The sequence below is a fragment of the Bombus huntii genome, chromosome 5, assembly GCF_024542735.1.
Source record: "Bombus huntii isolate Logan2020A chromosome 5, iyBomHunt1.1, whole genome shotgun sequence".
Lineage (NCBI taxonomy): Eukaryota > Metazoa > Arthropoda > Insecta > Hymenoptera > Apidae > Bombus > Bombus huntii.
This window is the reverse complement of record NC_066242.1, coordinates 13,985,344-13,998,776: the sequence shown is the minus strand read 5'-3', so window position 1 is coordinate 13,998,776 and position 13,433 is coordinate 13,985,344. Positions and strand designations below refer to the sequence as shown.

At 41.6% G+C, this 13,433-nt stretch overlaps 1 protein-coding gene across 1 annotated transcript; it reads left to right on the top strand.

The window, feature by feature from the left end:
- The first annotated feature begins 9,655 nt into the window (after positions 1-9,655).
- Positions 9,656-12,311, top strand: LOC126865844 (adult-specific cuticular protein ACP-22-like). Its single transcript, XM_050618738.1, has 3 exons — positions 9,656-9,667; positions 10,000-10,297; positions 11,952-12,311. Exons 1-3 carry the CDS (start codon positions 9,656-9,658, stop codon positions 12,092-12,094), a joined length of 453 nt encoding a protein of 150 aa, XP_050474695.1. The 3' UTR covers positions 12,095-12,311.
- Positions 12,312-13,433: the final 1,122 nt, after the last annotated feature.

The following is a 13,433-nucleotide window of genomic DNA, read 5'->3' as shown; positions in this document are numbered from 1 at the left end:
TAGTTCCTGAAAAGTTTGTTTCTCCCAGTTTGTTACGCAGACGAATCAAGGGGGTCAGGGAAACGCCAATCGACAGGTTAACTGGCCTCAAACAAGATAGCCGATTCGAAGGAAGCAAAGTTAACGCTGGCCGAAGGCGTTCTTTAAAAATTGTCGGTACAATTATATCTGGTAGATCGTGCGGTACACGGATTATACGTCGTGTGAAAAATGCCGGAAGAGCTAGCTGCCCCTAATTGTGATACATAGTAACGGCAGGGAGTGTGGCGGTAGCATGTACTACAGTACTGACAAATAATTCAACCGGGCAGCGGCGTGTTATAAAAGCAATATCGATCGTCCGGCGAACGAATATTGCAAAGGGGGCGTAGAAAAACTGGGTAAAAGAGAAAATGAATCGGACAGGGAAATGCGAGCAGCGGAGTGACAATAAAGCACAAATCATTGTTTTATGAATATTCAGAACCGACCGCGAAAATAACGTCGTTGGAAGAGATCGATCGGCATTTCCTTCCTTCCTTCATCCTTATGCCGACGTTTCAAGCTCGCCTTATGCAAATGCACCTGCTATGTCACACCCCTTCACATCTCCTCCGTTTACGTCTCCCTTAACCGCACCTTTCAGCTCCTTCCACTTTCTCGAGAAAATCCTGTCCGACGTCAGAACACGCATGCACGCTCGCGATACTTCGCAATCTTCTTACTAAATGAATCCAGACAGGTTGTCGACTGAAGCTTCGCTGACACAATGCCGACTGAAGTTTATCTCTCTCGAATAACTTAATGTCGATGAACGTCATGATAAGATTGCGTTGCAGGAAATCGCGTTTACATTAAACGAAACATCGCGAATGTTAAATTCGAAGGACATTGAAGGAAGATTGATATCGATAGCTTCGGTTCCTTGTAACAAATGAACGGGCGAATAGACTATATTGGTAATGCGCACCTGTAACAATTTATTTCAGAGCAACGTGAGTCGATGTGTAATATCGATTCTTGATGAAAAAGAAAATCGAGCGAAGAAAAGTGGCGAGTAACGATCTCTTTGTGGCCAGCCGAATCAGACGAAGACCATGCTACGTACATACCTAGTAGCAGCAGGAGGAAAAGGAGGAGAGATGATTGTTGGCTTTTCCTCGATTTATCCGCCGGCTATAGGAAATAAAATTACGAGACTTCGTTGGAAACTTTATAAGAGAGAAAATAGATTTCTAGACCCACGCTCCAAGTGTCATCACATAGTTTTTTCAATTCCCTTCACCTGCAGAAATACGACGTATATATTACACCATCCGTCGACTGATTGTTCCCGTTTATAAATTATTTCGAGTAATCATGAAACTTTTAATGGAAAATGAGGTGGTTTTGTACAGGTACGATATTGAGTAAAGATTAGTTTTTTATTCTTAAAAAAAAAAAAAGAAAAAAGATTGCGGCAAACTTATTCGCACGTTGTAAATAGCGGGTACTGACGATCAACATTCGTGACGAATGACGACTTTATTCGACTCTCTGTTCCACGCACTTTTACCCTGATTTGGGAGTATATTTATGGTTTGGCGAATTTACACGTTGCGATTTGTTACTGGGTGCGATGACATAATTCTTTGTTCCGAGAGAACGCGCATGTAGATAGTAAACGCAGAAAAATCCACCTCTGTCCGCTACAAAAACATCGAAAAATATATTAAATTAATTCGTAACAAATCTTCGATCAAATTTAATAGGAGAAATATTAGGGTCAAATGATTCTGAAAATTTCCTGTTCGATACTTAATCGTTCGCCGGAGGCAGGAATTAAATGTTCGGTCACATAGAAGTATCGCAGAAAAGACTTTTAGCAGTTTCAAGCCCTCGAAGAGTTTTAAGGTGTTCGGTAGTTGCGAAACCTGCGGGACTCCTAACACTTGCGAAAGTTTCCGGATTTTTCAATCTCGACAAAATTTAAACCGTTCTCCAAGCACCGCCAGTGTAAACGAATCGTTCATTAGGATTGATTTTAGAAAACTTTCAATCGGATTACGCAAAGCAACGATAAAGAGAGGACGGAGCAAAATTCGATGAAGTTAAAAACCTATAATCTTCGAATAATTTATGAGCGACAATGTAGGTCGTTTTTACGTGGTCGTTTGATTAATGATTCTTCAACGATATCGCTCTATCAACAGTAAATTCTTAGGCATGACTTAAAACTACCGCTTTCACGGGGTTATTAATCGACAACAGGTGCAGAATATAAAGCTTGTTAATATGCCGCGCAATTCCCGTACGAATCCAAGAATCGGCGCTTAATTTTTCGGTGAAAGCTCGGGGGATGTTCGGAGCGATAGATATTTGCTGGGAATTTATAGTCTCTTTGATCTGGAGAGAATCTCGATATCGGAACAGATAAGATCGAAGAATCGATTCCTTTCAGTATCCCTGGAAGCTTCGAACAAACTTACGATATTCCTCGCATCCGCAGAGGTCACAGGTTAGGTAAATAATGCTCCTTATTTTGGACGGTAGCGGATAACCTCAGAAGCTACGAGACTCCATTCCTGTGTCAGCAGATTTTCGACCTGGAAGCTAAAACTGTCTGAGTTTCGGATATGAAATATCGGTGACGGAGCTTAACATAGAACTCTCACAGCAGCCAGGATATCGGATATCGCGCCACAAATGTCAGCCCCTCATTTTCCAAACGAAATCCTTCAAAACTACTTTTCTCGTGAACCGAAACAAACTCGGACAAATTGTCCTATATATACGGTTCGATTATTTTACCACGAACAAAGAGATTGTTAAATAACCAACGGAATTAACGGTTATAAATCAAGAATTTAAAATACCTGGCCGAAAGCAGAAAACGTATGAAACTTGCAACGATACAAGAACGAAACGACGAGAACGTTCCGAATGCGAAAGTCAAATGTTTATTTAGCCTTCCCACGGGAACTGAGTTTTCGGTTTGACCTTGAGCTTTTAATATCAAATATTTATTTAATGAACTTTAAGCTTTCGACTTGACGTCGAAATTTCAAGGTTAGGCGCTTAGTTATTTGTGCTTTCTACGAAACCGAAGTATTCAAACATATGTTTCCTTTTTCTCCGCGAAAACTGTAATTATGCTATCATGGTTTGTACGTTGTACCTTGTGTTATACAATTTGTGGCTCCTGTATTCTTTGCTTCCTTTCGCGGATATTTCTTTTCGTCGGTTCATAAAAAAGTAGCAAAAACTTTTTCGATCAAAGTTACATTATACATGACAGGGTATGTTGCGAGGCCGACAGTGACAACTTAGTAACTGTACGTTTTATCATGAAATAGTGTCCAGGAACTTTCTGCTTTTCGCCTTCCTGTTTGTAACGCAGGTAGTTTGTTCGGTTTCATTGGTCTGACGAATACAGAATTTCTCACGGATCTGGTTACGTATTGTTATAAACATTTGTGTATATTTATTACTTCTCTAATCCTAGTTTAAAGATTAGTTATATTGCAGTAGATATATCGCAATTAATCAGACATTCTAATGACGTAGATAATAAGAAAAGAGAAGATTTCGTTATTTACTATATTGGATTTTCCTGCATAATAAATGAATACTTCTCTGCTTTGCAATATTCACTAATATGGTCGGGAATATTGTTGGGAATATTCTGCAATATTGCCTGTTCTCAGTACACTTTTTGTGATACTTGACAGAGTACAAAAATATGAGATATTAAAATTTATACCTACGAACAGCGTTTGGGTATGGCGATGAAGTACAAGCATGTTAGTTGCAAAGGATAAATACATGTTTCATTATTTGCAATGAGAGAGTTAAACTTGTAAGCGAATTTAATGCTTTTAGTTTTGAAGCAACGCGTATTACGTGAATTACAACTCTCTTTAATTCTAACAGTATTCCATTTGCTTTACCTTTATTTCTTTGAACGAGGAAGAAAGATTTGCATTTTTTAAATGAATAAAAATCTCTTTCTGCTCATATCGGGTACATATTATGCGCATAAATTAATTATAAGGAAGTCAGGAGGTAGAGTCAAATTAAATTATGTATACTTTTTCCTCATATTCGCATAAGCTTGATCCTTTGCCGGCCAGCCTACGCATAGAAATAAACGAGTCGGTTACCTGCAAAGTAAACGTGTAAGAAGTTCACGCGTGGAAATTAGATTGCATAGAATTAAACTCGATATGAAGGAAGTAGTAACACGAAACTTATGGGACGACTAGCAAACGTCAATTTCGACGGCGATCGATCGACGAAGCATCGAGCTTCGAAGCGACTTCTAGCGTTTATACCCTGCAGAACTGCTGGAAACTTGTTCAAAGAGAAGCTGCAACATCATTAAATGGTGCAAGAGAGCGACAATGGCCGTAGCGAGACGATAAAGGTGATCGTACATGGTGCTCTTTCAGTCTTCGCCTGCCTTCCTTTCTTTTTGCGGTCGTCGTCAAGAGAAAAGGATGGCAGAGGAGAAGAGACAAAATCGTTGGCTGAAGCGCGTTCGCGGCGAGGGTGAGTATCAATTATACGGGTGCCTCCCGTTAAAGTTTTCCGGAAATTCGCGTAGTAAGTTAAGCCCAGGGACAGTGGAACTCCCTGGAGGGCGAACAATGCCCGGAGGTCGGTCGCTTTTGCATTTGCATATGAATTGGGGGAGCGCCTGACAGCCGTAGGTCGCCACCTCGACTACCACTCGCAGCAGCCGCAGAGCACAACCAGTCAACCTCTCTGCTCGCCTTCTCGTGCAAGCCATCGTGGCCGGGAGCGACGAAAATGAGCGTGTGCTGCCATTAGGAGGTGAACAGTTGCCCACTGGATAGTTCGAATTATCCCAACGTTGTCAAACGGATACTTTGTTTGGCGGATTGTTTCCTTTCCCGTTTGTATGTTGTTCTCGTTCGTTTTTGGTACGTTGTTGTGTCTATGATTTTGAGTTACACCTGGTTCACGCAGCTAGAATCAAGCTCACCGTTTTTCTTGTCACCTGAAATTGTCTTTGGAGAGGAAAAAAGAAAACCGCTCATTCCATATGATTTAGAACTACCAAGAAATTCAATTAGGGGAAATGTAAAGAGTAACGAGTCAGGGAAGATGGAAGAGCGGGTAGATTTATTACTCAGACGCGCGCGTACGTGTGTTTAAACGGAGAAATGTCAACACCATCGCCCATTGAAATCTGTATAGAATACGATTGTGGAGAGCGTGGAGTAAGAGTTAACGATTCTATGTAGCCTTCAACGTTTACCGGAATGTGTGATAAATTTTATTGCTTGGCGACGGCTGTATTCATCGTTTTGGAACGCTCACTAAAGTAGGCGAGTAATACTCCGTTGTAGTAAATACGCAATTTCGAGTGCTGGCTTGTTAGTAGCGAAACATAATATAGCTTTTCGATATATTTTCGCGCCGTGCTATCGGAAAACGCAAATTCCGATAAAAAGGAAACACGAAAAGTCAGTACAGTTTTCTAAAAGTTTAATAGGCTACCACGGTTACAAACTTATACCACACGGCAGACTCATCGATTATCGTACTGTGTAATTTTATTCCAACGGCAGGACTGCACGGATAACGTAACCAGCAGAAGGTACGGCTAAGCGCCTTCATGCATATGTACCTTTCGTCAGCTCTCCGAATTGCACCAGCCACGGCGATGCACTTTAAAGACGATACACGCGCGCCTCGAGAGACGAACATCCGCAGAATATGCAGAGAAGAGTTTACCATTCATTATTCGAGCATGGTTCCGTAATATCCGTGGAATCCTGACAGTGATTACGCTAGCGTGCAACTTCCTGTTGTACCGTGTACCGGATGCGCCGGTTTATCGTGTTTTCGGATCGGCCAGAAGAAACGTATTCCAGAGATTGCTTTTTACATGATACGATATTGTAAAATCCATACGATATCTTGCCACGAGATTGTTCTACTAAGCATTTCGGAAAATTACAATGCGTTCCTTTCTAGTTTTCTTCGAGGAAAACGCTTCGCCTTACGAAAGATAAATTCGAAGCAATTAAGTACTAACCGCGCAAACAGGGTAACGATGAAAGTAAGTACAAGCGCGAGTGTTTCTTCCAAAACGAAAACCGAACTCCTGGCTCCTTCTGCGGCGTATCGTGGCGAGACCACTGTTTACAACCCGCGATAATCCGAGCCGGGTATTCGTAACTTCAGCGTTGCCATGAAAACCAATTAACCCGGCGACACCAGTGTGACCCAAGCGCCAGCTATCAGCCTGTAATCGGAACGCTTGGAAAATTAGCAAGGACCCGGAAAATGCTTCGGCTCGTTAGCGAAACCGACGCCGTGAGAGGTGTAAACCGAAATGTCCGAACCATACTCACCGGCAAAGATTCGCGTGAGAACGGAACGCTGGAACGCATCCAATTTGTTCCATTACACCTAAAGTACTAGTGGAATCTTTCACGATTCTTTTTACTCTCTCGTATCAGCCAGTTTCTCTTCGTTCAATTTCCTAATCGTTTATTCGACAGAAAGAGATTTGTACTTCGATTTTCCAGAAGAATTAATAACATTGATAAAAGAGAAAAGTATTGCTATCATTTTCTGAAACTATGAATATTATATTGAGAAACAAGTTCCTTCGGATTTCCCTAAAATCATCCGAAATCAGATGCATTCGTGCAAACACGGTGTATCAAAGTATTCTATGATCGTTGCATCAGAAGTCAGGACCGGTTTATCGAACGTCGTCGAAGCAGTAGCAGGCAGCAGGAGAATGGGATGCACGGTATCTTCGTTGTTTTGGAATTTCAAAGCGCAGATGGAGGTCAAGGAGGAATTCTGGATACCGCGTCCGTCTCAAAGGTACGGAATAGATCGTGACCTATAAACGAATAGAGGTTGTCGACGCCTTGGCAAGCGAGATGACGGTGAGGGTGCCGCGTTCCTGATTTCCCGTGAAACCAAAAGAAACAGAGGCAAGAACGTCGACGGAACGAAGAAAGAAAAGGAACGACGAAGAGGTTAGTGCACCTTGAAATTCGCGAGCAAACAGAACTATTCGTCTTTCTCTACCTAGAACTATCTGCTTGGAATTTGTTCCGAGGATACTCGAAACGTAGTCATCATCTCGTGGAGGGTTCGTTACGATCAACTCTTATGTATGCGACTGGGGATGAAAGAGCGTATCCACCGCGTTATGTAGACAACAGCCACGACGTTAATCTCGGGATTTACCCCTCGGCTTTCAGCCTCCTTCACTACTATCTGTTCTCGTATCGCGATATTACCTGGTAATAATCATTGGTCTTGTATATAGAAGAGAACATCCGCTCGCATACAACACTGCTAGGCTTCTACTTTCGATTCTCCCTCGTTTCGTTTCCGTCTCTTTCTTCACGATGTGCACATTTTACCGTGCAACTGCATGGCATGGTGCGCTCACAAGACAAAGGGTTCGTGCATCTGGAAGATGGTTAGGAACTTGCGCTTTCCAGCGCAGTGCTGATCGCGTGACTTCACGTTGAGGCAGAGAATCACGGACTGCTTTACGACAGGAGCTTTTTACATTGTTTGGCGATCGATCGATTTCGAATATTAATTAATATTGACTTTCCCGTGGAAGATAGGGATCGAGAACCATCGATGAGTACACGCTTGAAGAAAATTGAGCCTTTAGATAGACCTCGTTTAATTAAAATAGATCGGCTATATATGAAAAGTTTTAAGTGGAGGGTCGGGAAAGTCATCGAGCCTTCTGATCTCGATAAATTCTTTAATAGAATTCTCCCCTGATAAATAAGTAAAGAAAACCTGCGCGCAATACGCATGAGCATCGTTGAAGCTGGAAATAAATAAGGCGGAAGTAAGGAGTATCTGGAAATATACCTATCGCTCATAGAACGCTGTGATTTATTGTGTTAGCTGTGCCAATTTCTCGTTTGAGAACATAGGCAGGGAGCTGTATTCCAAGAGCTCGTCTCGTGGGATTGAAATATGAATACGATTCTAGCATCACGTGTTTGCGCGTGTAGTAGGAATTCAGAGGCACGTATGCGTCGTATGTAGCATAAGACACGAACCAATGAAATTGACAGCTAAGCATCGTGTTTCGCCAATAAAAAAGATTCTACGAGTTGCAACATACCGGCGAAATAAACGAAAGTGGGTGATTAACCATCTTATGTAGCGTAGGTCGAGTCGAAACTTGTCATCAAAGTTACCTCAAAATTTAATATTTCCTCAATTATCGAAAATAGTCGAATATGGTCAAAGGGTATGATACCTTGTTAAACGTGATAGTTCTGTTAAATTGCAAACTGAAAAATAATAATCAAGGGAAAGAAAATTACCGTGTCGACGAAGCGATATCGAAGCAAAGTAAACCGTTGCTGCCTCTTGAGTCGATTCGTTCGTTTTATTTCGCTAGAGTGTCGTCGGCAAATCTTATTTAAGGCAGATTTATCGCTGGCCCAACCCTGAGATCGAGCTATGATATTACGCTGGACTCGGATGCGCTATTCACATCGCGACTCTTCGGCTCAAAAAGTGTCATAACTCAAAAGCCGAGCGCCTCTTCGAGCACTTCCGCCGCTCCAGCACATCGTGTGCCAAAATCCATCCTCTTCTCATCTCTCTGTCCCGTTTCTCCGTCGACGAGAATCGTCTCACTCCACGACAGACCAGATAGAATTCTGTAGTTTTTGTTAATAACGTAAGGATCGCTTACGGAAATAAAAAAATTCCCCTGCTTCCTGTGAACGTTATTTCTTCGAACTCTAATGCATTGACCGCGAGTTTTTTACATAACGATATAACCCGTCGAACGTGAGAATGGTAACTTTTTTGTTCGTGAATTTCGACGTTAGTCTTCGAGATTCGTAGAAGCTGTATCTTGGAACTTACTCCGCAGATAGTTCGCCATACGAAGAATCTTGATTAACTCGAAGCTTCTTTATCCTGGTATACATTAAGAATAGAGATTTACCTGTATCTTTGCTGTAGTAAACGGAACTTGATTTGTGGTTCTATGTTGACGATTACGTTGAAACGTGTCGCGAACAGAGCCATGCTAGTGCGCGTATTTAAGAGGATGCATAATACGAAAGCACACGGAACCGATGGAGAAGCAGTTTCCGCAGCGCGACGTTGAGTTACGATATAATCGCATTTCTATACAATCTCGATGTAAGATGGAGTTTCAGCCGAAATGGAGCATGCGATCGCGGCAGAGAGCTGTTTCCACGAAGAAAGTCGTAAGGCAAATTCGTAATGCAATCTGTAGGATCTATCGTGCATGACGAGAAGGCGATGCCATGATCGATACGCGTGTGTCGCCTGATTGAAGAAACAAATGCCTTTTGCCGGAGTTTCATTTTTTCGTACTCTTTCCCAACGAATTCCATTAGTACGACCGGATTGGCTAATGTGCGCTCGAGCGAGCATCGAGCGACGCTTTTTGCGGCCACGGCCCGCTTGAATAATTGTGTTTTGCAACGTCTGCAGCGACAAAGTTCCGGGCATGGATCCAAAGAAGAATTAAGCTGAGGGAAACTTTTAAAGTGGACCTATAAAAGGAACAATATCATCGGGCCGACCTATTCAGTTTTCGAACGATCGCGGAGGAATCGTATCGATCGTTCGATCTATTCTATCTGTTTACCGAAATATAGCACGACCATTCGACAGTGATATGGCTTTTAAAGTGAGTGTGCATCGCGTGATTGACCATTCTTCATTTTTTGTCTAATCGTGATAGGCAAACCCAGAATTGTGAAGTGGCGCGACCGATCAATCGTTTCGTACCATTTAATTATAGGTCGGGACGCTGGTACGCTAACAGAATTGTCCTGTCCTAGCCTACCGAAACTTCTATCGATTCCTCGTGACATTGGTTAATCACTTTGTAAATTGGAAATTCTTTCCAATATGGGAACGTTTCGTTCTTTCCGAGCATTTTCAAAATAATTCCTTTTCCAGGCTTTGTTGAAATAGAACATGAACAGTATAGTACCTTCACTCGATTTTCAATAAGAGAAAAAACAAATATTTTTGCATATAACTGATGCAAAATTAATTGTTTTCCAACAGATTTCTTTAACGGCAATTCTGCTGCTGTTGGTTTTATTTCACGAGAAAGCCGACGCTGGCGGTCACGCGCACTCTTTTCAACATTTCCACGGACCCGTGATAGGCGATGCTCGAGAGGTGACTTGGAAAGACAAGCACGGTCACCACGATCATGATTACGTGGCACATCCGCACTACGAGTTCTCATACGGCGTCGAGGACCATCATACTGGCGATTATCATGGCCAAAAGGAGCATAGAGACGGTACGTCAAGCATAATCTGGAAGAAAATTAATCTCTTTCGCTGTTGAAAGAACACTTGCGACTTGTACGCACGGTGAACGCAAAAAATAGTAATATAATCAAGTTATACCTGTTACGCAGCGATAAATTGCGATGCAACGGCGAGAGGCAAGTCGACGAACGTATAACAAGCGGTAGAACGAATAGAAAAGCAAAAATAAAAGTGGTAACGCGATCTTTGACCGCGCGAAGGAAATATCGAAAGAGACGTTTCGAAGCATCGCATTTTGTTTCCAAGCTGAAGTTTTCCCTCCGGTGTTCGTCCATGGAAAATTCTAGAATCCTTAGGTCGCGTATTTTAATTAGTTTACTGCGATTCGAAAAGCGTCCCGAGCTCATAGAACGCTTTGGAAAGTCGTCTTCGTTTGCACACTCTTTTGAACTCGAGAGTTTGTCAAGTTTTCTAACATCCACGACTTCTTCCACTTTCGTTTCTACGTAATCGGCCTAATTAAAGCCAGACGGTGGCCTACATTAATGACCCTCGAATGTCAAAAAGTCGAGGAGCTTGTTTCCAGCAGATAGTTTAATAGGTACCGAGCAGAGACACTGTCGAGTGACTTCGAGTGATTTTTAAATTCGGTGCGACGAGAAATTGATGAGAATATTTCCAACGTACATATATTCTGATACGTAGAAAATCGAAATATTTGTTTAACGATACGCACGCGATACGCATAAGAAAGCGACAAGTTTCCTCTTTCAGCGTATCTTCTTGGCACGACATGTCTTTAAAGTTCCTATAGTTTACGAATCTGTCATTAAGTAAACGCGGCCCTCTAATAGAGTTAACAAGATGGTAACATTATACGGGAGAAGTAATTACTTATCACGGATCTTGATTCTCAAGGCAACGTCTCTTAGTTTAATCATACTTGATTGCAGTACCACGTAAGGATTCATTCAGAGAGCTTTCAGAATCACTCGGCTGGAACGTTCAAAGAAGAATATCAATATCGCGAGTTTGACGCTCCCGACCTCATCGCGACGTGAAGCACACGTGGCTTCATTAATTATTTGCAGAGAAGGAAATTTACGTTGAAAATAATCCGCGATACGATGTTACTGCTAACGAACCTATTCCGTTTTCACTTTGCCATATTAATACGCTAACTAGCTATACCTCAACTACGAATGGTATCTCTGCGCGAGTTTGACATCTTTGTACTCTAGATATGCGCCTTAATGTTTCACAGGCAAATTTAAAGACAATACAACGAAACGAATGCGTCGAGGCGAAGTACTTCCAGCAACAGAAGATATTCGATAACTGTGATAACTGTTAAGTAAAACGATAATTCTCTCGTACTCAGCGTGTTACTTCTTGCCATGGTTCTCGAGGAGCATTAAAATATTCACATTCCCTCGAGAAAATCGATTTTTCTTCTCGCTGGTGTCTTGTGTTTACATAAATTGTAATTAACCTTCTTGAAAGAATTAATTCTTCAGCTACTTTTAGTCGAGAATAAATGAAAACTAATTTTCCATTTACTCGCTTTGGCAGTAGAGAGAACAGGCCGCCGGCGGTTGAGCGTAAAATTATTTATCGACTCTCACTACATGATATCTACTCGTTTGCATCCGATAATCATATTTTTTTGCTGGTGCTTTACAGGCAAAGAAGTAGTCGGCGAATACACAATAAAAGAGCCCGGCGGAAATATTAGAACGGTGAAATATCGCGCTGGAAAGGATGGATTTTTCGCTCACGTTCTTAACAGCAACGGTAACGACCATGACGTAGGACACCACCATTAAACGAAACGTTGTTTCATTCATTACCAAAGATTTCTTGTTACGTTGCGATTGTTGTTGTTATGCAACGTTGATTGTTTCGTTTTTTTTTTTTTGTTGCACTGATTAAAAAAGAGAGAGAGAAAAAAAAGGTAAATCGAAACAGTTGCTAGTTTAATTTGTTCCAAATCACTTCCCCAATTAGCACCGGGAGGGTCCGATCGCAGAAATTCGGAGGCCGAATCGAAAACCGATGTGTGTGGAAACCAGTGAACGGTACTGTGATTCCACGGCGACCGATGTTTTTAACGGAAGTGACGTTTACTGATTGACAATCCGATCGTCACGGACATATGGATCTCCCCTGTGATTACGTATCTAGGCTTACCAGAAACAACGATCTGTTGCGATGGTTTCGCGTGCAAATCGATCGGACGCTTTTGGAAATTAATGAGTCTCTTGACTTCAGACACCATTACATCGTTACGATATACGATCGTTTAACCAATTTAAAATTGAAAGAAAACGTTATTTTTTTTTCATATAAGCTTCGTGTAAAATATATTTTTGTAGAAATCTGAATGGTGTTTCTGAAAGGACAAAATAGCTAAAATAACATCTAATTGCGGTTAAAGTCGTAGAACGGATTGACTTAGTTTGAAATACCACACATTAGCGACACGCGAAGTTAAATGTAGCAAATCGATTCGCAAGCAGCTGAATGAAACGCACTTAATTGCGTTTAAACACAATGCCTTTCGACAACAATGTGTTTCGACTACATGCATATGTTTGCGTACACGATGTCACTGGCGGTGCACTAATTTCGTTCGTGAAAAACGATTGTGCCGTCCATCACGTTAGGATGAAATACGCGGCAAAAGAATTGCCGGAAGCTCTTACTATCGAACGAGTTCTCTCAATTTTTGTATTCAATGTTTTCCGACACAGAGGACGGCTATATATCCTCGTAAAAGAACCGGTTATGATGACTGCAACATGCGTTTTTCATAGTTTTCACGGCTGCTGTGTGTCGTGTGCGTTCTCGTACTTAACATTTCCCGTACAGCGTTAACTAGATTACGTTTTGTGTAAATCCATCAGGCGGAACAACAATGATCTAGAATACAGCAATAAAAATGTTTCTGTATAAATTGGCAATGGTCGATCGACGAAGGAACAATCTACGACGTAACTACACTGTGATATTCCTGATACATGAAAGGTATCGCTAAAAGGTTACTATTAAGCAGTGTAAGAATATTATCAACGTATTATTTTCTTGTTATTAACAAGTATTTTGCTCTATTTAGATCTTCTAATGATGAGAGACGATGATACAAATGTAATGGACGTTTCCGAA